Below are 27,844 nucleotides of genomic sequence, written 5' to 3'. Positions count from 1 at the left end.
TCAGCAGTGCTGGGACATTCACTGATGAGGGGAAGGTTGGGAGGAAAGAGTGGTGAACAGGGCAGGGAAACTATTCTGTGTGACACTGTAATGATGAATACATGACATTATGCATTTGTCAAAACCCATAAACTGGATAACACAATCAATTCACACTTTTTTTCCTTTTGTTCCAAAAATATAAACAGCTACATGTGCTTGATCTTGTTTATAAACATGCAGATTTAGCTTTGCATTGTTAAAAATGAGCAATGCTATCTATGCTTTTCTCCTATATTCTACATCTATGTGAAATCTTTAAAAAATGAACAACAAAAGAAATTTTATTCATTCATCATATTTCTAGATTTATAATATATGCCAGCCTGTATGTGATTTGACACAGGCAGGCACACAACCTGGCATTAAAGAACTTCCCTGAAGATTTATGCCATTACTGGAGACTAGTGCCACCTGACCAACCAACTACTTCCATCCATGCTCATGAATCACCATGCTCAATCAATCAGCTCCTGCTCTGTCTCCTATTCTGAGCCTCTGAAGTCAAAGGCACTTCTATACAGTAAAGACGCAATGAAAGTCAATCAGACACTATGCTTTTCCAATTGTGGTTATTTAAAAAACATTAATTAGCTCAAAAAGATATGAAATGGTAATTTAGTGAAAGGGAGCAAAGACGTTGCCTGATAACTATGCTAGAAATCATAATTGTGAGTGTGTTAAGGATAGGAAGCATCAGGAAAGTATAGAGCAAAAGATACACAGTTACCTCTTCTTTGAAAATGAGGAGGACATGATTGAGAGAAAAGATAAAGTTTGCCCCAGATTTTGATTTGCAGAAATACCAAAGACAGAGTCATCTGAATCCTGTTTACAGCTCTTAAATCCAATAGCTATGCCAAGTTTTACCCAAAGTTATCTTAGTGTGGACATCAGAAAAAAACACAGCAATTTAACAAGATCATTTACAAAGCAACTGAACTCAGGACAGGCATAAACATACTTTCCATAGAGCGTAAGAGATTCCAGGAGCAGATGGCAATGCCCATTTAAAAAGTGGATAACTATTCACCAAATTGCTGTTGATGCTGAACTGACACCCTGGGGCTAATGGCAACTACAATTTCCGGCACACAGGTAGACCCAGTGTGAGGGAATACCTTTGTAAATTAATTAAGTACTAGGCTGACCTCTGGTGCTTAAAAATTTATCAATGAACACCACAGGAAATTCCATAGCCTGTGTGGAAGAATAGTGAAAGAAGTAAACTGAAGGATCTACACTACATTTACCAGAGAAGTTACCTGCTCCACACAAAGACAGATGTTTGGACTGGTATGTTTTCATAGTGGGAGTGCTTATGTGGCTGAAAGTAATCACAAGAGAAAGGATCTCACCAGTGAGCATGAAGATATAAAATTTCAGAACTAGAAAATGTGTGTATTTTCATTTATTCTGTTCCATAAATGTAATTGCCAGAGGAAATGGGGGTAGTGTGAGGAAGTAGACGGTAAAGGGGGAGAGGAATGAAAAGAGACTTGACTTGGGATAGTGAACACACAATCCTATCTAATAAAAGAGTAATATGAAAATTGACCATCACTCCAACATACAAGATGGCTTCCCCCATGTGGAGACAAAATGGCCAGCACAAGATGGCCTGCAAGGGAGGGCAGTTGGGGGAAACCAGGCTGGCAGGGGAGAGCAGTTAGGGGCAATCAGGCTGGCAAGGGAGTGAACTTAGGGGTGACCCAGACCTGCAGGGGAGGGCAGTTAGGGGCAATCGGGCCAGTAGGGGAGCAATTAGGTGTCAATCAGGCTGGCAGGGGAGTGGTTATGTGGTGATCAGGCTGGCAGGCAGAAGTGGTTAAGGGCAATTAGGCAGGCAGGCAAGCAAGCAGTTGAGAGCCAGCAGTCTTGGATTGTGAGAGGGCAGTTGGACATCCTTCGAGGGGTTTCCAGATTGGAGATTGTGCAGGCTGAGCTGAGGGACACTCCCCCATGCACGAATTTCATGCACTGGGCCTAGTACAATATATTGATAATGTATTGTAGAACTGTACATCTGAAACTTATATAATTTTATTAACCAGTGTCATCCCAATACATTCAATGAAAATAAAAATACTTTTAACAAAAAAGCAAAAGTGTATTGATTTTATTAAAAAGAGCATAAATTGAGCCTAATTTACATGTAAATATACTCAGCTAGTTCTTTAATTTAGTATATTTCCTTCTGAAAATACAATATTCATCTCTAGATAGCTTTTAGAGTTTCAAATCATGCCAGTCACATTTTTCAAGTGCCTCTCACAGAGCACTATTTCTTAGATTACTTCTTAAATTCCCTTCTGAAGTCACAGTGCATGTGCTCAGCATGTGTGATGTTCTAGGTCATGGTGCAGCAAAAACCGGCCACCTGAGCAAGTGTTTCCCACATTGACTGACTACGGATCCCTGCCTATCCCTCAAAAAACAGGTCATTACCCATAGAATATACATTTCATGGAAACCATCTAGAAAAATATTGCTTTGGCATACTAATTTTGCACACAGCATCTAAAACCATGTTTTGGCTCTGGCTGGGTGGCTCAGTTAGTTGGAGTGTTGTCCTGTAAACCAAAAGGCTGTGGGTTTGATCCCTGATTAGGGAACATAGGGGAGGCAGCTGGTGGATGTTTTGATCTCTCTATCTCCCTCTCCCCTCTTCTCTCTCTCAAATCAATAAAAACATATCCTCAGGTGAGGACTGAAAAAAAAATAAAACTATGATATTTATTATTTCCACACCTAGAGTATATCAATGATCTTTTAAAATTAATAACTTCCATCTGATTTATGTTTTCAGTATTACAGTAGGTCCTCTAGTTATGTCGGAGATCCATTCCTACGGCACAACCTGATGCAATTTCGCCGTAAGTTGCAACCCACCTACAAAAGCACCTATGTTACTCACATGGAGCACATACACAGCAGTAATGAAGTGAAACAGTAAAAAAAAAAAAAAAAATTTAAAGAAAGATAATAATTCCTGACCTTTACTTGTGGTAAATACAATAAATAGCAAAAAACATAAAGCACATATGTACATACATTGAAATGATGGAACTTTTTTTTTTTTTTAAATAAATAAATGGGAGATGGCAATGTAACCATGAAATGATGTACATCAAGTCCGACATAACCCAGGACTGGGTGTATTTAATAACATGGCATTGAAATGAGGTGGGTTTTAAAATGAGGTAGGCATACTCACTGATTAAATGGTTAATGGCAATACTGAATGCCTATCTAAAATAAAACCTTTGAATGCTGTTTATTCAAAAGTCAACAATATTTATGAAATACCTACTATGGTTAGAGATAATAGAAAACTGTAATGATCAGCTAATACCCTTATTAATCCCCAAACACAAGACTATCCTATATAATAATAATAAGCCAGCCACCATTAGCATAACAATCGGAATGACCAGAGACTAGAACCACCACTGCCCCTTGCCCGGCTGGCCCTGCCCCCAAGCAAGAAGTTAGGAGTGATCAGGCAGGTAGACAAGTGGTTAGGGGTGATCAGATAGGCAGGCAAGTGGTTAGGGGAGATCAGGTAGGCAGACGGCCCCTCGCAGGCCTGGCCCTACCACCCAGTAAAGAAAGAGGGAGGCCCAGGCCACCAGCAGCAGTGACTCTATGGGATATGTGCAGCTGGTCAAGCCATTGCAGCCCTTGCCTGTCACCTGCAGAGGGAGGCCATCAGTGGCAGGGGAGGGAGGGGGCAGTGCTGCACAGATGGCAAGCAGTGGCAACAGTGGGGGTGGGGCCAGCTGCCTGCAGCCAGGGGAAGGAAAGCCCCAATAGGCCCTGATCTCAGGCCAGGCCTAGGGACCCTAACTGAGGGGTCCTGGATTGTGAGAGGGTGCAGGCTGAGCTGAGGGAACTCCAACCTCCGAGTGCACTAATTTTGGTGCACAGGCCACTAGTTTCAAAATAAAATCAATGTTTATCCTTTGCCTTCTATCACCTATGTATTCTTGCCCACACCCCCCCCCCCCCAACCTTTTTTTTTTTTTTTTTTTTACCATGCATCCTGTCCTTTATGCTTCCTTTTCATCCAGTGGGAGAAGGTAATATGGAGAGTGTTTGCACACTAACTTGTCAGAAATCTACTCTTGACTCCTCCACAAGATACAGACACTTTAAATGATGACTTCTCAGGACAATGCTTATTCCAGAAGCAAGAACTTCTAACAATGGAAACAGGACAGGATGCACTGAAATATGTTTTGAATCGAAGAGTTTTCAGGTGCCTTCAGGTGAATGTAATTCTACATAACACAGAATGCTCAAATCATTCATGTTCTCGGTTCTGTTCCTCTGCTATTTCTCCGATCTTAGTCTACAGAAACCTCAAAGCAAAAGGCAAGCTCTACACTGTTATGAAAACTCCCTATATAGTCCCGTTAACATAGACCACATGCTTCTAATGTCTACATCTTATTCATACTACAAAACACAGGCTTTTTTCCTTTGCTATCACATATCTCTCAAATGTGTTCATGTTGTGTCCTTGAAAAGAATAAAATTTCTGTAAAGGCCAAGACCCTTTACAGTGGTGCCTCACACAACGAACTTAATTCGTTCCAGGAGCAAGTTTGTTATGCGAAAAGTTCATTATGTGAAACGCGTTTTCCCATAACAATACATGTTAAAAAAAATAATTCGTTCTGTAGCATAAAATATGCTAAGATGACATAAAAAAGATAAATTTTTTGTTATTATTTTTATTTAGATACATCTAAAAACAATTTTTTTAGAAGCCATGATATAAAAAAAATATTGAGTTTAACTTAAAAGGACGACTGCCGTGATACGTGCGTGATTTAATTCGTAATGAAGAACGATTGCCGCGATACGTGCTTAAGTTAAGCGCAGTGACTAACGACTGCCTGCAGTGCCTGCGCGGAAGGATGCAATACATAGGCAGCGATCGTGGAAGCTCGGGCGAAGCAGTCGTGGAAGCTCGGGCAAAGCGGTCGTGGAAGCTCGGGCGACTTCGTTGTGTGAAACGAAGTTCGTTGTATGAATCATGAAATGAAGTTCGTTGTGTGCAGCGTTCGCTGTGCGAGGTGTTCTTTATGCGAGGCACCACTGTATTTCTGTTCCATTTATAGCAGAAATGGAACATAGTGCTAATAATATGACTGATTAATAGCTAGGAATAAAAAAAAGTGTACTGATGAAAAGATCTCACCCTACTTAGAAAATATTTATCAACAATATTTATCAAAAATATTTATGAGCAGATGAAGGAGGGTTCATACAAATATGAAGGCTGGCCCCTTGCTTGCTTCCTCTTACAGATCACTTGCTCTGGAGGAAGTCCATCACCATGATAAGAGGATATGAGGAAGCCCCAAAGAGGCCAAAAGAGAGGAACGAAGCTATCTCTGCTCACCCCAACCAGCATGCACCACCTTGGAATCAAGAGTGACACCTGGCATAGCTAAACTTCATGAGGCACCAAGCTTGAAATACCCATAAAAACAAAAACAAATTCTAGACACACAGAGAAACTGAGATGATAAATGTTTCCTGTCACTTTAAGCCACACGTTTGTGGTATCTATTATGCAGCAATGGATAACCAGCACACAATCCTTGCCATCCCTTTCTAGATGCCTGTCTGCACTTCCATGTCTTTCTCTTCCCACTGCTGTTCTCCCTCTCACTTTCTGTGTCCCTTCTGCTTCTTTAAATGTCTATACAACAGATTAGGTATATATGTCATTTTTTACATGTGTTCAAATAGTGTATGGATTCCTTTTAAAAAGTATAATTATGGCCCTGGCAGGTTTGGCTCAGTGCATAGAGCATCAGGCAGTGGACTGAAAGGTCCCAAGTTCAATTCCCAGTCGGTATTGTGGGCTCTATCTCTGGTGTGGGGCAGGAGGCAGCTGTTTACTCATCATTGATGTTTCTAACTCTCTCTCCCTCTCCCTTCCTCTCTGAAATTAATAAAAATATTTTAAAAATAAATAAATAGAAAGTATAATTATGGCAAGTTTTATTTTTCTTTGTTTCTAAATAAAAACTACCAGCTTTTCATTGCCCCCTTCTCTGTGTGTGAGCTGGACTGATTTTTCCCTAATGCTTATTCTTTCCTTAGCTATCAACTTGGGAAGAGTAGGATAGAATTGGGGGGCGGAGAAGTTCCCCAACAATCATTAAATCTCTTCTTAATGAAATTAAGATAGATAAGACAATCAAACAGACACTTTATGCTTAGCAACACTATATATACTAAAATGCCCTATGATGTATGTGATTAATTAAAAAGATTACATTAAAGTGAACCATATTTCATAAAGAATTTCGCATGGTGGGAGGAAAAAGCATTAAATATTGTACAATAACTACCTGTCTTCCTATTCCCAAAGTTACTTAATACCACTTAAGTAGATGATAAAATGTGGCCAAATGTCATTTTAAGTTTGTTTGGGGTAATAGAAAGTTTCCAAAATTGGGTCCTTGAACTCCACACATAATTCAGGAGCAATTCACAAGGGGCTGTTTCCAGTGTTCTCTATCTTATATTTTCTCTACTTCTAACTTTGTTTATATAATAAAAAATTTGTTTTAGTTTTGCTGGTACCAATTTATGGTATCCTAGAAACTCCACAATGACCGAAAAGGACAGGTAATCACAACAAAGCAGAATTACCAACATATTTATGGTCTTATCATCTGACAGGAAAGGTCAGAGCTTCTCAAAGTTTATTTATATCCCTGCACCAGCTTTCAGTCCTTTGAAAATTGCTCCTGGATACCCAGCTTCCCTGAAATCACAGTGGCAGCTATTCTCTAAAGGCATAAATCAGATTCTAAATAACTGATGGCACTTTTTCCTCTAGACCTGGACAAGAAAAGCACTACATTCCCATTGTTGAGTGCTTGAAATTGGAAAAGCTAGTGCACTGAGGATGTTTGGAGGGTTCAATTTCTGAAGTCATCTGTAAGAAAACAGTCTTTGGGGACTAAAAAAAAAATAAATAAATAAAGGTTTTGTCTTGAATATCACTGGCATTTTAATATCTTGTCTTCTTTCATTCTCCAAATCCAAATGAAACACTATCACAGACTTAGTATTTGTTTACCAATTAATCCTACCATGACTTTTTTGTTCCAAAGTAAAAAATGTGTTATTGGGCACACTATACTAAAAGCCAATAACATAATGGAAGTGATATATATATATATACACACACACACACACACACACACACAGTGTGTGTGTATGTATGTGTGTGTGTGTGTGTGTGTATATATATATATATATATATATATATATATATATGCAACTAGCTACTTAGAAAAAATCCTCAAAATTAAAGAAAGATGTTAAAAAAAAAAAAAAGAACAAAATAGCCGAAACCGGTTTGGCTCAATGGATAAAGCATCAGCTTGGGGACTGAAGGGTCCCTGGTTCAATTCCGGTTAAGGGCATGTACCTCGGTTGTGGGCATATCCCCAGTAGGGGGTGTGCAAGAGGCAGCTGATCAATGACTCTCTCTCATCGATGTTTCTAACTCTCTATCTCTCTCCCTTCCTCTCTGTACAAAATCAGTAAAATACATATTTTTTTAAAAAGGACAAAATATTTTGAATTTTTTTATAGATGCCAGTAATTATTTGTTGTAGGGAACATTTAGAGGTAGGTCATTAGAAACCTTTTTTCTAATAATTAGTAGCATCCTATTTAAATGTCTGGCATTTAACGTCCCAATAGTCATGGTAGTTGTGCATTTCCTCTGACACACATGGATGCAACTGGGGTAGAACCTGAAAACCATCCTGGGTGAAAAACATTTGAAAAGCTCAGGATCTTTCATCTGTAGGCATGGTTGTCAATCAGTGAGTTATCTCTTTACTTATCTCTAAATAAATGTTGCTTTTCCACTTAGTTGTTTATCTCAGTAAGGATTAATACAATCCTAATAAGGACCACTCAGAGGACTTTTATAAGAAAACCCTTGCATTCATCTCTGTTGCTACATTTTAGCTTATGTTTATCACTGTGCTGGCAAACACACTATAGTGAGACTCAGTGTGGATTCTGGGGTGTGACTGTCTGGGATCAGATGCTGTTCTGCCACTCATTGGCTGTATGACTTTGAACAAGTAAATTAGTCTCTTTATTCCTCAATCCCCTCATTTGTAAAACAGAGGAGCAGTGCAACCTCACAGTGTCACTGCAATGATTAAATAATTAATACACATAAAGCACTTAGAGCAGTGCTTGGCACATAGCTCTCAATAACTACATCTTAGCTATTTTGGCATTATTTGTCCTGGCAAACAAACAAACAAAAAATGACTTAAGTAGGTTAATGTGTGAATGATGTACTTTCAGGGTGACACAGTCTCCTTTGATAATTACTTTCTAATTTTGTCAGATAAGCCCATAGAGAAAACAAGAGGCAGAAGACAGGTTACAATTTCTATGCAGTGCTTTTGCATAACCTACATTAATATGTCACCCCTGTCTACATTACCCCATGCAGCCTCAGTCCCCATTCAAGGCCATTCATGCTGTCATAACTTAAGGCTACAGTCAAAACACAGATTCAATAACACTGCCTATTACATGAAAGAAATATCAATACAATCAAATTGCTATTTGTCTTTAAAATGCCATGATTTTACATCCTAGCACCTCTGTAAATTTCACAGAGCTGCTGTTGGATATATTATTCATGTAGCAGTTAAAATCTGAACTCTCATCTTCTGACCCTAAGTTGGACACTACAACTGCCATGAGAAGTTATTGGGAAAAGGTAATTTTGTGGTTATCTTAAATTCTCAATTATTTAAAAAAAATTTAGTCACTTAAAAATTAATTGTTCAATATTTAGAAACATTGGACATTGGAGTAATAGGAGCTAGGCTGCCATTACATCCAACAGAGAAAAGTTAGGATTCATTCTGTAGAAACTGTCTTATCCGACTTCTTTTCTTTTCCTCAAGAGACAACTTGACATTAAAAAGTAGAAAATGGGGCCCGGCCATGGAGGCTCAGTGGTTGAGTGTTGACCTATGAACCAGGAGGTCAAGACCGGGTCCCAATGCGGAGGCAGCCAATCACTGATTCTTTCTCATCATTGATATTTCAATATCCCTCTCCATTCCTCTCTGAAATCTATCTATATTTTAAAGTAGAAAAAGATTTTTAAAAATCAGCCAAGTTTTTCCCCATTGAAACTGTTTATATTTATGTCCCTCTGTCCCTCTTCTTGGAGCTTAAAAATGATGCCTTATTAGCATTGAGTATTAGTAAACAACCTCATCCAATTCTTTCACTTTCAAAAAAGAAAGCATTCAACAAGTAAAGATAGGTATTACCTCCTCAAATGAGGAAAGCTGTTATCTAAATATTGTTCACATAAATAACACACTTTTGCAAGTGAAAGAACAATATATAAAATCTATATGCTTTTAAGTATTAGCACATTTTTAATTCCCAGTTCTTTCTCTTCTAAACTAAATTTACATAGTCAAATGGAGCAAATTTGAAAAATCAAAATATTTCTGCTATTTGAAAAGTGTTCATGGTGTGGTGGAGACAGAGGGGGCACAGAAAAGTGTAGAAAGTGCAAAATTAAGGTAAATACAACATTTTATGAGCTCTCAGAAATATAGTTCTAAGGGCTGACCTGAATATGACAAAGTGCTTTTCCCTTGACCATGAAGATTAAATGTGTTAATGCAAGAGCAGCAGGCCTGATATATTATATTTCAGTGTTTCTTACCAAACAGGAAACTCAAATTCATCTGGTTTTAAAGTAAGGGGAGATGTAAAAGCTGACAACACTGCAAAGTCAGGAGTGATGGGTGACAATGTGAAAGAATCAGAGCAGACCAGCAGGCAGAGCTCCAGCATGCAGGTGGGCAGAGCTCAGGTGTGCTAGGAGGAGCTGCTAAGACTGAGATGTGTCCGGATTTACATTTCAGACTTTGCATCTAGGTTATGACAAGTATTCTATGCACTTAAATGAATATGGGTGGACAATATGATTTCCCCCTCTTAAATGTAAGCTTGATAAATGATGCTTGAAAGTGCACCAGTCATTTTTATGACTGCTCAGTACAATAACATAAGGCTTTTTAATTTTCACCCCTCTGTACTTTAAAAAAGGATTTTCTTTGTTTTGTCTTTTCACTGATGGTCCCAGCTTCTGTGGAAGAAATGTCACCTCTGTAAACTTAAATAGCTAAGATAATATGCTTTCCTCCTAAATAATAAAAATCAGATCATGAATATACTTTAAGATATAAAACCATAGATTTGTGTGTTAATGACTGTATATCCTAATTAGAATTTTAGTATTGTTCACAAAAAACAAAAAAGGGAGGGATTTGTTTTACAAAACATGTGTATATGTATGTAATAATAAATTGGTGATGGTTCACAAAAAGATAAATGATAGAGGGCATACAATTGTGCATGACAGAAATAACTCCTATTTAATGAAAATTAAAAATAAATAAACCTTGTAAAACATTAGTCTGAGAGAAATCTAGAATTAATGACTTTTGTATGGCTTAAAAAGAGAGAGAGAGAGAGAGAGAGAGAGAGAGAGAGAGAGAGAGAGAGAGAGAGAGAGAGAGAGAGAAAACATACATTAGCATTATTATTTGACTCAAATGTTTGTTTTTTCTGTTGTTTGCAGCCCAGAAATTGCCCAAGATAAATTCCTGACATCACAAACATAGCAAAAATTGTATCCAAGTGTCTTGTTTTCATGTTAAAAAGCATCTAATAATTAAAGTTTTGATTTTAAAAGTAATAATTCTGAAGTAAAAGTTTGTTTTCATCTTTTAAAAGATGCATATTTAGATACTCATAGGCATTTTCTTCTAAAAAAGATGGTTCTGGCCCTAGCTGGTTTGGCCCAGTGGACATAGCATCAGCCTGCAGACTGAAGGGTCCTGGGTTTATTCCAGTCCAGGTCACATGCCTGGGTTGTGGTTTCAATCCTCAGTAGGGGGCGTGCAGGAGGCAGCCAATCAATGATTCTCTCTCATAATTGATGTTTCTATCTCTCTCTCCCTCCCTATCTCTCTCTGCCTTTCTGAAATCAATAAAAATATACATTAACTAGAGGCCCGGTGCACGACACTTGGGCACTGATGGGGGCGTTACCTGTGGAGATTGGCCCACTGTGGGAGTGCCACTTATTCCAGTCAGCCATGCAGCTGTGTACCTGCCCTCTGAGCGACTGCTCATCCCGGTCAGTTATCCCACTGTGGGAGCATACTGACCACAAGGGGCAGCTTCTACATTGAGCATCTGCCTCCTGGTGGTCAGTGCAACTGGTTGAGCAGTTGTTCTGCCATTCAGACACTGGCTTTTATTATGTAGGATAAAAGATGGTTCTGAAACAATAACATTCAGTATTTGATAAGTGAATCCCATGAATGTATCATAGATTTGCATCAAAATTATGTATTTTTATAATAAATTTAATGAGAGTCATCTTGAGTTATTTTATAGAATTTAAACATGAAATGAAGACATGTTATCATTTATATGTTGGTAGGGCTATGGTGATGATTTTATAAATATAATAATAATAAAAATAACGACCCTCCTACACTCTGGCTTGGCATTGTAAAACCATTCTAGAGTGCAATCTGGAACTAGTTAAATAAAGTAAACATAGACCTTATGATCTGCTTTTCTAGATATATATGAAAAGCTCATACAAGTCCATAAAGGCACATAGGTGAGGGGGGGTTCAATAGTGTGGTAAAGGCCTGGGATAGGGGTTGTATGAGTTAGAAGGGGTCAATGTGGAAAAAAAGGGGGATATTTGTAAAACTTTCAATATAAAGATAAATTAAAATTATATAAAGAAATATTTATATATATATAAATTATATATATATATATATATAAATTATATTCTATATAATAAAGAGGTAATATGCAAATTGACCATCACTCCAATACACAATATGGCCAACCCCATGTGGACACAAGATGGCCAGCAGGGGAGAGCAGTTGGAAGGGACCAGGCCTGCAAGGGAGGGCAGCTAGGGGTGACCAGACCAGTAGGGGAGGGCTGTTGGGGGGCGACAAGGCCTGCAAGAGAGGATAGTTAGGGGTGAACGGGCCAGCAGGGGAAGGCAGTTAGGGGCAATTGGGCCAGCAGGGGAGCAGTTAGGTGTCAATCAGGCTGGCAGGGGAGTGGAAAGGGGTTATCAGAGTGGCAGGCAGGTGAGTGGTTGGGAGCCAGCAGTCCTGGATTGTGAGAGGGATGCCCATCTACCCATTTAGGCCCAATCCCACTGGGGCAGTTGGATATCCAGATTGGAGAGGGTGCAGGCTGGGCTGAGGGACACACAACCCCCCATGCACGAATTTCATGCACTAGGCCTCTAGTGAACCAAAACAAGCCAGTCTGAAAATGCTATTCACTGTAGGATTCCAATTATACGAAACTCAGGAAAGGCAAACTATAGAAATAGTAAAAAGATGAGTAGCTCCCAAGGGTTTGGGGGAGATTGGAAGTGATGAATAGGTGAAGGGGATCACCAGGTGGTGAAATTATACTGCTTGATACCGCAATGGTGGATACATGACAGCATGCATTTGTCAAAACCAGTGAACTTTCTAACACAAAGAAAAAACCTTTTTGTCTGCAAATTTTAAATCAAAAAGAATTAGGGGATCCTGGGAAAAATACATATTGTAACAAGAGAATCTAACTCTTTCACAAACATAATGAGTAACCTTAATGAAAGGAGAAGAAAAAGTGTTGAAATAAGTGAATCTGAAAGTCAATAAAGTCTGTAAAATTAAAGTCAAAAGGAACTGCAGGTAAAGACTGTACTCTAGTTGATCAAGTTGTTTTCTCCAAGGCACATGTTAACAACTCTAATAGTGCTGCTATACATTTAAATTGGAATTGAATTAAGTAAACAGATGCAGATGGTGGGATCTAGGTTTCTCATTGTTGAATGGGACATTATAGACTAAAAAGGGAGAATAAAATGATCCACGTGTTACTGGATTAGAGTTGGAAGCAACAATAAGAAGTCATGTTAAACTTAATACAAATATAGATGGTTACATATGTATAAATGTGGGTAGATATACAGATTAGTACATATACCTTTTTTTTTTTTTTTTTTTTTTTTTTTGCTGAGAGAGCATTACCTGGGCCTTGCTTTCTAAATACACTTCCCATGTTGAAGTATTTAGGATAACATAATGTGCTATCTGAAATTTACTGCCAAATGGTTACCCACCCAAATACATCTATACCTAGATTGATAAAACCTGTATGATAAAATGTAAAAATGTTAAAAATGGTTGGACTATGTCGTTCATTATACAATTCTTCTAAAGTCTCTGTATATTTAACAATTTTCCTTTAAAAAAAAAGTTGGTTAGGAAAGAAAAAATAGCTATGAATCATACCCAGGTTCATAGAACCTGCAATCCTTTCTTTTTGAGCCCTCCCCATAAGGTCTAGTGACATTCAGAGAATAAGTGTGGATTCTAAGTGAGAGTTATAAAGCCAAAGGCACATGACTAGAACTGGGAAAATTCCCAGATTTCTCATGGATTTAGCACAGATTCACAATGTGATTCTATGCATAATCTCATGTGAGAAACAGGAGCACTGTACCTGACCGCTTGCTTAACACAACTGCTGAGAATCAGATGAGGTGATGATGAGGTACTTCATAAACCAAAGGTGCTGTAGAACTCTAACAATATTGTTTTTGGTCATTTTCTAGCCTTTTAGGTACATAGGCCATTTTATAATTCATACAGGCTCTCCAGAGATTTCAGCTGAGTATTCATATTCAGTATCTTTGACATTTGGGTTATCCTATCTACAATACTTGACATCATATCAGCAATATCTGAAGACAATATAAAACCAGGGCATCTTCAATCTCAATCTGTGTGTGTGTGTGTGTGTGTGTGTGTGTGTGTGTGTGTCTTGCTTATACTCTTCTTTGTTAACTTTGCTCCTGACTCAGATGCACTTTTATAAACTTTGTTGTTAACGTCCTATTCCATATGCATTAAGTCAAATATCTTTATGCTGATCATGACAAAGTTATGAAGAACAAAGTGGAGCTCCTAAAAGACAGCTACCGTATTTTTTCATGTATTAAGATGCTATTTATTTCTAAAATTGTTATACTGAAAACTGAGGGGCATCTTATACATGGAAGTCAGCCAAGGTGTGAGCCATGAGGGTGTTTAACTGCCCACACCTTGTCAAACAGGCTTCCTCCAATCACTAGCCATATTGTTACTGACCTCAGCTGATGCTTTAGGCGGAGAGTGCCCAGATGCAACAGGGACCAGAAAGTTTTGAGCCCATAAAGATGTCAAAAAATAAAAAGATAAATACCATGCTGAAACCAGTTTGGCTCAGTGGTAGAGCGTCGGTCTGCGGACTGAAAGGTCCCAGGTTCGATTCCGGTCAGGGGCATGTACGTTGGTTGTGGGAACATCCCCGGTAGGGGGTGTGCAGGAGGCAGCTGGTCGATGTTTCTCTCTCATCGATGTTTCTAGCTCTGTATCTCTCTCCTTTCCTCTCTGTAAAAAATCAATAAAATATATATTTTTTAAAAAGATAAATACCAATAAGCAATTGTCTTACTCTGTAAAATTCAAACTAAATGTAATCAGCTATGCAAAAGAGCATGGCAATAGAGCTGCAGAGGGACAATTTGGACCTCCTCCCATTGACTGTATGTATGATCAGACAGTGGAAAAAACAGGAAGAACAACTCCTTAAATTGCCAAAAAAGAAGAAGGCCTTAAGAGGAAAACCAGCAAAAAGTTTAAAACGTTGATTTCTTAATTTTGGGTTGGAAAAGTCGAGGTTGTCTTATACATGGGGGTGTCATATACATAGAAAAATATGGTATACAAGAGGGGTCTTCAAAACACATCCTTCCTCAAACACTTGGGAGATAGAATACTTACTTTCCTTCCAGTAAGATTGGCTTAGAAGAGGTGAGATTCTTGGTGTGTGTGTGAACATGTATGTTACATGTGTTGTACAAGTGTGTATACGAGGGTGAGGCAGCATACACTGTTCCTTGGAAAAGCTTCAAAATATCCAGGGAGAATATATAGTTTGAATAGGTGCCCTGGAATTTCAGCCCTACTAGCTTAACTTTATTTATATAAATTTTCTACTTTTTCTTCCCTTTCAGTTTAGATCTCTTTTGGAATAAACACACAGCTCCAAAATATAAGGGGAGAGTTTGGGGTATCCTTAATTGGATGAGCAGTAATACATCCCACCCGTAGCTGTAGGAAACTCTTCATACAGAAATTTGCATTGTGGCTGTCTTCTTCCCAGAAGCTCATCTCTTTTCCCTGCTGGTGAAACGCAAATCACTTCACAGCTCATTGGTACAGCATTGGCAACCTTTGATTTCAATAAAAAAGATGCCTGAGCAATGCTCAATTGAACTAAGTATATAGGGCACTGTGTGCTTTGTGTCCTTGCCAGAGGACTCTGGGAGGGGGATCAAGGAAAAGATGACACCTGGCATCCAATATTCCAGGACTTTTGCTAGAATTGGATTATGATAAATTATGATGACAGAGCTCAGATAAATGCTGATGTGATCTTTTCTACTGTCATACCCACACACAGTCCTCTTATGGATTGCCTAAATCTCCAAAACCGATTCTCAGCCACTCATAGTTGAAAATGAAAGGCCAATGTTCAAATAAGTTTTTAAACAGTTTGCATGAGGGCTGGATTTGATATTTCCTCCCTGGCTGCTTTGGAGTCACTGAGTGATCACCAAAGGTTTTTGCTGATGCCATCTTTTTATAAACATCCCCCAGTGAAATATTTCTTTAAGGTCAAAAAGCTTGTATGCTGTGTGGGTGAGTGACAGGTATCAGGGCTGTCATTTCACTCCTTTCCCCTTGAGACTTCATTATAGCCAGCCCTGCCACCCTATCCTAGTTCATTTGCTCAAGAGAACTAACACGCTACCAGCCACTAAAAGCTATGGCTTCCCCAAATGAGCTTCCAGCAAATGAGGAAGACAGCACTGCCAACTGGGAAATAAGGGAGGAAGTCACAGCCTCTAACACCCAACCTGGGACTCAATATGTATATTTATCTTCTTTTAGGCAATTCTACTCAGTTCCCTGATAGATTAACCTGGCCTTTGCTGGGTACCTCAGTTGGTTAGAGCACTGTCCTGATACACCAAAGTTGCAGGTTCAATCTCTGGCCAGGGCACATACAAGAATTAACCAATGAATGCATGAATAAGTGGAACAAAAAATGGTGTCTTGATGTCTGTATCTTGTTCACTCTTAAATTAATTTTAAAACAAACAAAACAAAGACAGATTAAACTCCATATATATCAAAGTCAGCTGTCCATTTTCCAATTTGACCTGTTCTCCTCACATTCTCTATCTCAAAGGACAGCACTCAGCTGCCTAATCCAAAATCCTGGTCATAATATTGACTCCTCCCTATGGGTTCCTCTAATGGAGACATTCAAGCACACATCCTAACAAAATTCATAATTTCTTCTTCATGCCCATACTTACATATAAATTTACTTATTTATTGAAGGTATCGGGTGGTTTTAGGTCAGCATGATAAGCCATTTGTAGATATACTGTAAAATGCATAGTGATCCTTTGTTCAGACTCTCACTGCATGAGATCTACCTTCAATTTCAGCATAATTTTCTCTCAAAGAAATATTATGTATAACCTTGGACAAAGCACTTTACTTTTAAGTCCATACAATTGCTCCTCCATGAAATGATCTCCAAGTATTTACACTATTTACATCACAGATTCTAAAAGGCCAAGCAACAACAACAAAATATATGAGAACATACAAGGGAAAAACAAAATAATAATGGCTGTTCCAAAGAAAGGAATTATCACTAGGTATTAAATGGTGACAAGATTACTGATATGGTTTAGAATTGGGAACCCCCTGTCCTTTCACTCCAATCCACTCTGAGAACCACTTCTCTGGTCCCACCTATGACATTGTACTGGACATGTGGACATGGGGGTAGACAGACCCAAGCCCTCTGTTATTAGCAGAAATCATCATCCATGCCATATGTGCATTATGAAATGTAGTTTCTTTCTATCAGACTACTCAAACATTTCTATCATATTCATTATCAACATTACATATGTACAATGAATAAAGTATCAGGAACCTATATAGTAATTAATTGATCCCATGAGAGGCAAAAGCAATTATAGTAACCAGACTAAGAACACCAGGAAGATGCCGAGACCAGTTTGGCTCAATGGATAGAGCATCAGCTTGGGGACTGAAGGGTCCCGGGTTCGATTCGGTCAAGGGCATGTACCTTGGTTGCGGGCACATCCCCAGTAGGGGGTGTGCAAGAGGCAGCTGATCGATGACTCTCTCTCATCAATGTTTCTAACTCTCTATCTCTCTCCCTTCCTCTCTGTACAAAATCAATAAAATATATAAAAAAAAAAACAAAAAAAAACCACCAGGAAGAAATAGTTACAACATATTTAGAAGCTTTTTCAAGTGAAATAAAAACTGACAGAAGTTTGCTCAATAACACCACTCTCCTACATCAGATTCTGAAATCCTCAATCACAATCACTGAGCAAGGTTTAGGATCATGTAAAGGGCACGCCTGATTAACTCCTGGACATCTCATTTCTTGGCCATAAATCCTATTACCGACTGCCATAAAACTTGCCAATAAAAGATACTTTATGCTCAGTGTACAGAAGCTAATGTATCTGTAGAAACAGAGACCAGAAAATGAGAGCCATTCACACTCTGCATGGTTAGTGAGACAGACATGACTCTGAGCAACCAACATTCCTCACAGGGAATAGGCCCACCTGGTAACTAACCTCAGGGAACTTCATGTCTGCACTCTCTCTCTCCAATCTCATAAAATCTCCTGTGCGTGAAAGACCATGATTCTTCTTAAGAACACATACTTGGAATTAAAGGGGAGATGGTTACTTTTCAAGGAGGATTTATAATGCATTCTATTTTTATTTATTTATTTTTAAAATTTAATTTAAAAAAATATATATTTTATTGATTTTTTACAGAGATGAAGGGAGAGGGATAGAGAGCTAGAAACATCGATGAGAGAGAAAAATCGATCAGCTGCCTCTTGCACACCCCTTACTCGGGATGTGCCCGCAACCAAGGTAGATGCCCTTGACAGGAATCGAACCCAGAACTCTTGAGTCCGCAGGCTGACACTCTATCCACTGAGCCAAACCAGTTTTGGCTATAATGCATTCTATTTTTAATTTTCTATTTTAAAATGCAGATTTTAAAGTGAACTGCAACTAGACATGCAAGTTAGTCCCAAATGACTACAACTATAACTGTAATGAATGAAGACTACTTAATTATACAACACAGTTTCATGAGAGTCTCATGTGTGGACACTCAGATTACTGGAAGATAGATCAAGATTACTTAAAGAAAGATCAAGAGAAGTACCTATCAGCCTCATGGTCTACGGCTACCCCAGCTTTTTAAATCACCTAGCAGACACAGCACTAAAGTGTTTATCAGACAAAAACAGTCCCCAGACAATGTCTCATATTCCACATGGTTAGTGAGACAGACATGACTCTGAGCACCTAACACTCCTCACAGGGAATAGGCCTGCTATTACCTTCAATTTCACACAAACTATAATTATAAAACTAATTCTAGAAGACACTGTCCTCAAAAACGATACTCATAATAATTAACATTTATACTGAATCTTCCCACTTTTGACGTATTTTAGCAAAACTCAATGATAATATCATTGAATCTTCTTAATAAAGATTTTATTAGAGTTGAAGAGAACTCAGAGTTATTTTGGTTTAATTTAGGGGTAAAGTAACAAGGCAGGATGTACCCTTAAGTTTATCCAAGATTTAGCTTAATTAAAAATAATACTGTGGAGATTAAAGCTGCTTAAAAATATCACAGACTATAAGCAATTTGGTTCCTATCTTAAACCCTCAAGCACACTCACTTGGCTTTTGCATTTGGGTTAGCAACTGTCTTACTATTCTCTGAGGAAAAGTGATTGAAGCAGGGACTTAGCATATGTCTGTGGAAGGTTTCCCCAGAATTGAGGGCAAAGGAGCAAAGCAGGCACTGCTGAGCCACAGGCATGTCTGTGCTGAACTGCCACTCCTCTATGTGACAGGGGTGGTCCTACATGACTTTTTTTTTTAAAAATATATTTTATTGATTTTTTACAGAGAGGAAGAGAGAGAGAGATAGTTAGAAACATCGATGAGAGAGAATCATCTATAGCTGCCTCCTGCACACCCCCTACTGGAGATGTGCCTGCAACCAAGGTACATGCCCTTGACTGGAATCGAACCCGGAACCTTTCAGTCCCCAGGCTGACGCTCTATCCACTGAGCCAAACTGGTTTTGGCCTACATGACTTTTGTGACCCACACTATGTAATAATTGTTCTAGGGTAAGATAATTTTCTAGATGTTTCAATGGGACAAAATCAAAATCACTATTTGGGGGCATGTAGGCTATGATCACTACCTTTGGAAAACTGGGAGCTCTGCTTTAGAAACTAAAGTTTAATATACTTTACTAGAGGCCTGGTGCATGAAAATTCATGCAATGGAGGGGGGTCCCTGAGCCGGGCCTGCCCCCTCTCACAGTCTGGGAGCCCTCAGGGGCAGTAGGCAACCCAGTGATCTGGGAAAGGCAACGCCCCATCACACCACTGCTGCTGCCACTGCCAGCAGCACACACCTTGCCTGGTTCTAGTTACCTGAGCCTAGGACAGCCCTGGGCAGCTGGGCAGCCGCCATCCGAGGCCTTGCCTGTGCCTTGGGTTGACCCTGGGTGCCTGAAGGTACTGGGGGACTCTGGAGGCAGGCGGGCCCAGCCTTGCCACGTGCCTGCTGCCCCAGCAGGGCTGAGGGGACTAGGTGTCACAATCTGGTAGCTATGGGCACTGCCATCTTTGAGGGTGGAGCAGTCAATTAGTATATTCCTTTCTTATTGGCTGTGGATTCCACCCTCTTTGCAATGGTGTGAGGGCAATTAGCATATTCCCTCTTTATTAGATAGGATAAATACAAAGAATTATGTTCCTTGAGATTATTAGGGTTGCGATCCAGACTTCCTCTCCACACTTCAGTGTCTGCACTGAACATTTGAGAGAAATGTTGTTCTGTGATCACACAGTTTCCTCCCCTAGGCCATGGCCTTTCCTACACTGCCATGCAGTTGGTTTGGAACCATGTAATTGTGTTTCCATTGAAGGTGACACAAGGCAGGTCCAATTGGGCCTTTAAACACATGTGGTGCCACTGGCTTTAATCACTTTGCCATCATCTCCCATAGCAACTATTTACTCATCCTTAAAGTTTCTAGTGCAATGTTAGCTCAACAGAATGTACATTCCATGAAATAAAGGGGCTCTGCGTAGCTGGCTGCTGTATTTCTGGAGAAGTGCCTGGTATGTAGCAAGTGCTCAATAAATATCTGTTAAACAAATGGAGCAAATAAAAGCTGAGTGAGTGCTTCTGTGAAGCCTTTCTTTACCATACCCTTGACCAAGTTATATACTCTTTCATCATCTTTATGTAGCTATGTTTTAATCTCGCTTTCTATTTATACTAGATACCTGATGCATGAAATTCGTGTAAGAGTAGCCTTTCCTTCCCCCCGCTGCCGGCAGACACCCAGGACCTGGGCTTCTCTCACAGCCCCAGTTTCATTTGGAAGGTCATCCGGAAGGATGTCCGGTCTAATTAGCATATTACACTTTTATTATTATAGAATTTTGTAAGTGTCTGTTTCACTGAACATGGACTGGAGAGCAAAGATGCTATGCCACTTTTTTTTTTTTTTTAAATCCTCAACTACCTAGCAGTACAACAGGCAGAAGCAGACACACTAATTAAAATTAAAGTATTAAATTTAATTCTTAGTCATTTTCATAACTGTTGACTACATAAGAAGACAATATAATTTGAAACTGAATCCTCAGCTCACCTTCCACATCTCAGAAGTGTCCCAAAAGCAACAGTTCCAGACAATGCAGAAAAAATGCAAATGTGGCTGAACAACAGTGAGCACACATTATACCCACTTTATTAACCAAACAAATTATAGGTAATGACTGCAGATGGAGCAGAAGCAAAATCTTAAGTAGTTCATTACACTAAGAGGCAAAAAATAAAAAGTTCACTGTTTTTAAAATTTGTTACCAAATGATTATTTTTTAAAACTAAAATCCAATAATCAACCTTATAAGATCTCACTTACTAAGAAGCCTGATCTAAGCACTACATTAATAAAAATTTCCTCAATATTTATGATTGGAAATGAATGACATGGTCATTAGAAATTTATTCACAGACGGTTACGTTAATAAAAAGGCAGCCTAACAACAGTGAAAGTTAAAGATTTAAAAAAAAATGCTTAACAAAATCAATCCGAGTTTCCAATTATGACAACACTGAAAATATATGAGAATTCCATTTAAAATATTTGCCAAGCTTTGTTCTTCCTCTGAGATTTTTCTCATATTCGGCTGCTCAAAATGCAAAAATATTAAATTTAATTCTTAGTCAATTTGATTAAAAGTTACAGCATTTTTTTTTTCTGGGTACAACAGAATGAACACTGTGAGACTTCTCCCCTACATTTTTTCCTGTTTAGTGACCAGAGGCAACAGACTAAAGTGGCAAAAGTAAGCAAACATGGTCAGGTTCGCTCATGGCTCAACAACCCACACGGAGCTGATGTTTTCTCCTGGTCTCTCAATGGTACAAGTGTAGTGGAAGCAAATTACTGACATTATAGTTATTCTGCACTTACAGGTTGGAGCAGGTAGATGAGAGATTCCTCTTGGATGATTATAATTGGCAAAGAAGTGATGCGAGTTGCTTGGAACAAGGTGCTCACGGATGCCATGATCTGGTCAAAACGCCCACCAAGTCCTCCCATTGTCACAATCACATTGACCTGAGCAAGGCAAAGCAAAACTGGAGTCAACTGTTAACAGATCTTATATAATAAAAGCCCAGCGACTGAATGGTGGAATGACCAGTTGCTACGACACGCAATGACCATCAGGGCGTAGACACTTAGTGCAGAAGCTGCTCCCTGGTGGTCAGTGTGCTCCCACAGTGGAAACACCACTCAGCTGACTGGGATGGGCAGTGCTCCCACAGCAGGCCAATCCCCACAGGCCACGTGCATGAATCACATGCACCAGGCCTCTAGTTTTAAATAACTAAATAGTATCAAATACCTCAATAGAGCTTCTGATGTTACATGTTTATCAGATAACCCATAAAGAAAAAGGCAGATACCATTTCTCTGGTTTAGGTGAAGGACTTTATTTATTCAAGGTCACAGAATTGATAAATGGCAGAGTCAAGTTTCAAGACCAATTCTTTCAAGTACAAATTTTACATTTTTCCCACCTGACCAACCAGCCAACTCTTCCTTCAAAACTCTGTCCATGTGTTCCTCCTGATTTTGTAGTTGGTGCGCCTCGCATGTACTCCCAGAGCACACCTGTTGGTGCTTACTTAATAACACCCAGCAATGGACACTGAGCCCGCTTTACCAGTTGTCACCTACTAGAATTCTAGTATCTTGAGGACCTGTACTGTCTCTCAACTGAACCTGCAAGGTGCCTAAACTTCTGTACCTCATTTGTAAGTTCACATGTAAATAGTGACAATTAATAGAGTTGTTGTAAGGTTTAAATGAGGAAATCACATGAGTTATAAGTGTAAAGCATTTGGAACATCTTTTATAACATTGTGATAGTTTTAAAAAGTCCTATTCTTCCATTACCTTCATTATTTTGGGTATCATTACATTTGTATTACGATTAATATTTTTTGTTATTGTTATATGTAGTTTGGTTGCTACTTTTTTCACTTAACAGAGCAGTTCTTATTACTATAACATAGTTAATTTAAATGTTTCCCTGTTGTTGAAAATACTTTTCCAGGATATCCTATATAATAAAGAGATATTATACAAATTGACCATCACTCCCACACACAAGATGGCTGTCCCATGTGGTCAAAGATGGGCACCCTCATGTGGGCACAAGATGGCCACCACAAGATGGCCAGCAGGGGAGGGCAATTGTGGGCAATCAGGCCAGCAGGGGAGGGCAGTTAGGGGTGACCGAGTCAGCAGGGGAGGGCAGTTGGGGGGGGGGAACAGGCCTGCAGGGGTAGACAGTTAGGGGTGACCAGGTCGGCAGGGGAGGGCAGTTAGGGGCGCCCAGGCTGGAAGGGAGGAAACTTAGGGGTGATCAGGCCAGCAGGGGAAGGCAGTTTGGGGCGTTGGTCAGCTTGAGAGCCACATGTGAGTCTATTTTGAAGAACTGGCATTAGAAGAAATTTAAGTTTAAAAAATTTGGTTCTCAAAAGAAATTTCAATTGTTGTTCTGTTGATATTTGGCTCTGTTGGACTAATGAGTTTGCCGACCACTGTCCTAGGGCAAGGGAAATAAAGGAGAAAATAAACAAAAAGGGACTTTATCAAAATAAAAAGCTTCTGCACAGTAAAATAAACCATTATCAAAATGAAAAGGGAACCCAATGTATGGAAGAACAGATTTGTCAATGATTCATCTGATGAGTTAATTTCTAAAATATAAAAGGAGCTAATACAACTTAACAAAAGGAAGACAAACAATCCAATTAAAAAATGGGTAAAGGACCTAAATAGACACTTCTCCAAAGTGAAATACAAATGGCTAAGAGATACGTGAAAAAAAATGCTCAAAGTCCCTGATCATCAGAGAGATTCAAATTATAATAACAATGAGGTATCACCTCACACCTGTCAGAGTGTCTATCATCAACAAATCAACAAATGACAAGTGCTAGTGAAGATGTGAAAAAAAAGGAACCCTAGCATTCTGCTGACGGGAATGCAGACTGGTGCAGCCACTATGAAAGACAGTATGACGTTTCCTCAAAAAACTAAAAATCAAACTGCCATTTTACCCAGGGATCCCACTTCTAGGAATATATCCAAAGAATTCCAAAACACCAATCAGAAAGAATATATGCACCCCTATGTTCATAGCAGTACATTTTATAATACACGTAGATAAGATCAGGAAAGAGCCCAAGTGCCCATCAGGAGATGAGATAATAAAAAAAATGTTGCATATCTACTCCATGGAATACTATGCAGCTATAAAAACAAGCATCTCTTACCCTTTCAGACAGTATGGAGAGAACTGGCGAGTGTTACGCTAGGCACAATAAGCCAATCAGATAAAGATAAGTATCACATGATCTCACTTATATATGGAATCTAATGAACAAAATAAACTGATGAACAAAAAAGATCCAAAGACACAGAAACACGGAACAGATTGATAAATCAAAGGGAAGTGGGGTAGGAGGATAGATGGGGAGAAGATTAACTAGGGAACTTATATGTATACTAGAGGCTCAGTGCAAGAAAATTCGTGCATTGGTGCGAGGCAGGGGGATTTTCCCTCAGCTCAGGACTCCTCGAAGTCCACCTGATGGCTTAGGCCTGTTCCTGAGGGTTCCCAGGCTGCCAGAGGGATGTCTGACTGCCAGCTTAGGCACAACCCTCCAGGGAGCGGGCCTAAGCACTGCTAAGGAGACGGGAAAGGCTTCTACCACCACTGCTGCACTCACAGCACTTAACCGGGTTGTGGCCGAGCAGAACTCCCCCTGTGGTAGCGCACTGACCACCGGGGGCAGCTCCTGCATTGAGCGTCTGCTCCCTGGTGGTCAGTGCCCATTATAACAACCAATCGTTCCTGGTCTTTCCGCTATTAGGGTCAATTTGCATATTACCCTTTTATTATATAGTCTATACATAGCCCATGGACACAGACAATAGTTGTAGGCCTGAAGGGGTCAACGGGGATGAAAGGGGAGACATCTATAATACAATAAAGATTAATTTTTAAAAATTCACATACATGATACTCTACAAAGTTAGATATTTAGAATGTTCAGAATGTTCACAGTCCTAAATGATATTTTCCCATTCTGTGGAAACTGGCTTATGAGATACCAGGATATGGAACCTGTAGCCTCTTCCTTAGCCATTCCTACCACTAAGCCAGTGGAGAAGAGACAGATAATTTTCCAAACTTTTCTGCAAACAGATTGGCTTCGGTTAAAAAGTAAGTGGTTCCAGAAGATTAGTATTTCTGTATGTGATCATTTTTAAATATCCTATTTTGCATCATCATAATTCATTTTTACTCAACAATATTTCTTGCTTTGCTTTAGCCCATAATGCAAGTCTTTGCTGCATATTCTTGTCCAAAGTGATAAATGAAACTCTTGGTCTCCATGTCTGGATGTATTAGATTCTGCTGTTCAAAGTACTTTAAGGGCATTCTTTCCCCAGAGTATAGGGGTATAAACTCCCTTCATTTTTTTATTAACCAATGGATAATCGGTGACTATCAGACTGGTGTAATGCAATCTTCTGTTTTTTATAATCTGAAGCAATAGAAATAGTTTATGCTAATTACCCCTTTTCTTATTCTGGAAGAACAGAGAACATTCTGATTGCAAATTTTGTACTTAGTCATTAGCATTCTGGTTTCTAGATATGCACTGGACCATTTTAGAATGCTGAATGAGAATGTTAAAACTGTTACAGTTGTTCTGGCTGATGTGACTCAGTGTTTGATCATCAGCACATGCACCAAAGGGTCTTAGGTTCACTTCCCCAACAAGGGCATGTACCTTGGTTGCAGATTCAATCCTCAGACACAATCAATTTATGTGTCTCTCTTACATTGATGTTTCTCTCTTTTTCCACCCCCTCCCAGACACTCTCTCTAAAAATTAATGGAAAAAAAATCATTGGGTGAGAATTCATTCACACACACACACACACACACACACACACACAACTGTTACTTGCAGTGACATTGATTACTTAAAGCTTATTTCTTGCCATGTGGTAAGTTTGCTTCAGGTAATACATTTGCATAAAATAATTGATTACCTCATCATCCTCGGGTTCACCTTAAAGTTATAAGCGAATGTATTGCATATTCATGAACATCATAGTAAACTGAGTGCAATATAGGGTAAAATACTTGTTCAATTATAATTTCTTCTTTATGAAATAATTTTATTTATATGTATGCTTTACAAACAGAATTTTTTGGGGTCAATTATATAGGCATCTAAAATTTCTAATAGAAATGGATGATGAAACAGAATTAAAGTTTAATCAGTCTATTTGAATTCAGACAGACCCACTTCTAATGTGCATCAAAATAACTTGATCCAAATGGTCCAGACTTGGAATTACATATATTCACATATATGTAGAGAGGGGAACGTACATAGTACATCCAGGAAGAAGCTGGTACCATCTGATTTTTACTCTATGCATCTTTTAGTGCGCCACCTGCTGTTCTGAACCAGCACTTTTACCATGGAATGCTAAATTGAACTACTTGGAAAACAAGCGCGTATGGAAACAAAGACATCTTCTACAGCCAGCTATTAAGACAAGAAAAAAATGGACAGTGAATACTATAGGTTTCCATCTTCTCTGATGTAAATGGAACTTTCTGAGATTACACACACACACACGTCTTTCTATGTATATATTCTCTTCTCAGGATCACTTACTTGCCACTGAAAATATATTAATTTGATATGCAAACCCTCATGATAAACAGAAACATCATTATAGCTCTTCAGTCGTGACTCAAACTGTAAGTTGATCACACCTTTAAAATGTAGATACTATTAACACTGTGAATAATCATAATTACAGATGTAGGTATTTTAATATGTAATGTGTATCTTGCTAAGGAATACTCGAAATAAGGAGACATTTTATAATCTACTCAACGTTTCCAGGATTTTTTTTTTTTTTTTTTTTTTTTTAATATATATTTTATTGATTTTGTATAGAGAGGAAGGGAGAGAGATAGAGAGTTAGAAACATCGATGAGAGAGAGTCATCGATCAGCTGCCTCTTGCACACCCCCCACTGGGGATCTGCCCGCAACCAAGGTACATGCCCTTGACCGGAATCGAACCCGGGACCCTTCAGTCCCCAAGCCGACGCTCTATCCATTGAGCCAAACCGGTCTCGGCGAGGATTTTTTTTTTTATGTGTGTATTACTCTTACAAATGTCCTCAAGATACACTTCCCTCCTCCCTCTGCAATTTCTGTATCTTTGCAATGCAGTAACTCAAAATGAAAAGTCCTTTCACACAAGGTCAGCATTCCTCTGCAGAGGAGCTCCACCCCAGCTATATCTGTAATTCTCTGCATTAATAAGAAATCTTATCTGGCAAGTGAGCCATCCAACTGAGATTCTTGGTAGCACATAATCTTACACACTGTCCCAGGGCATATAAAAGCATGCTTTTCCCCCAGCAGGGATGGCTTAGGCTGCCACAGCCCGTGAGGCAGTAAGCTTTTTATATTCTTCACAATATGTCCAGAATCTCTTCAAAGCACTGGCCTCATCTATTTTCTCTTGTTGCACAGCACTATAAAAGAGATTGCTGGTTTCTAAGAAGAAGGGAAAACAGAGATGTGATTTCCTCTTTTGAAGGCATCTCCAAAATCATCTAGGAATAGCCTGCTAGTTCACATCAGGCCCAGAAATATTTTCCCCCCCTCCTTGCTTCTTTGTGATACTTGACTCATCCAACATTTGTTCCAAAACATGGATCATAAGTGAGAGAAGGCCTCATGGATATGAGCTGCAATTTCATTATTAAAAAAAAAAAATCACATTAT

General features: G+C 39.1%; 1 protein-coding gene across 4 annotated transcripts in view; it reads right to left on the bottom strand.

The window, feature by feature from the left end:
* TPK1 (thiamin pyrophosphokinase 1) overlaps positions 1-27,844 on the bottom strand; it is a 187,957-nt gene that overhangs the window by 64,849 nt on the left and 95,264 nt on the right. For all 4 annotated transcript variants that reach the window (XM_084896553.1, XM_084896552.1, XM_084896554.1 and 1 more), the window contains one exon: positions 21,907-22,053. In XM_084896553.1, coding sequence (XP_084752679.1) covers positions 21,907-22,053 — 147 coding nt within the window. The remainder of the gene's footprint in view (positions 1-21,906; positions 22,054-27,844) is intronic.

Source organism: Pipistrellus hanaki (assembly GCF_964339955.1).
Source record: "Pipistrellus hanaki genome assembly, chromosome: 10".
Lineage (NCBI taxonomy): Eukaryota > Metazoa > Chordata > Mammalia > Chiroptera > Vespertilionidae > Pipistrellus > Pipistrellus hanaki.
Note: the sequence above shows the minus strand (reverse complement) of the source record. Positions and strands in the feature narration are given on the sequence as shown.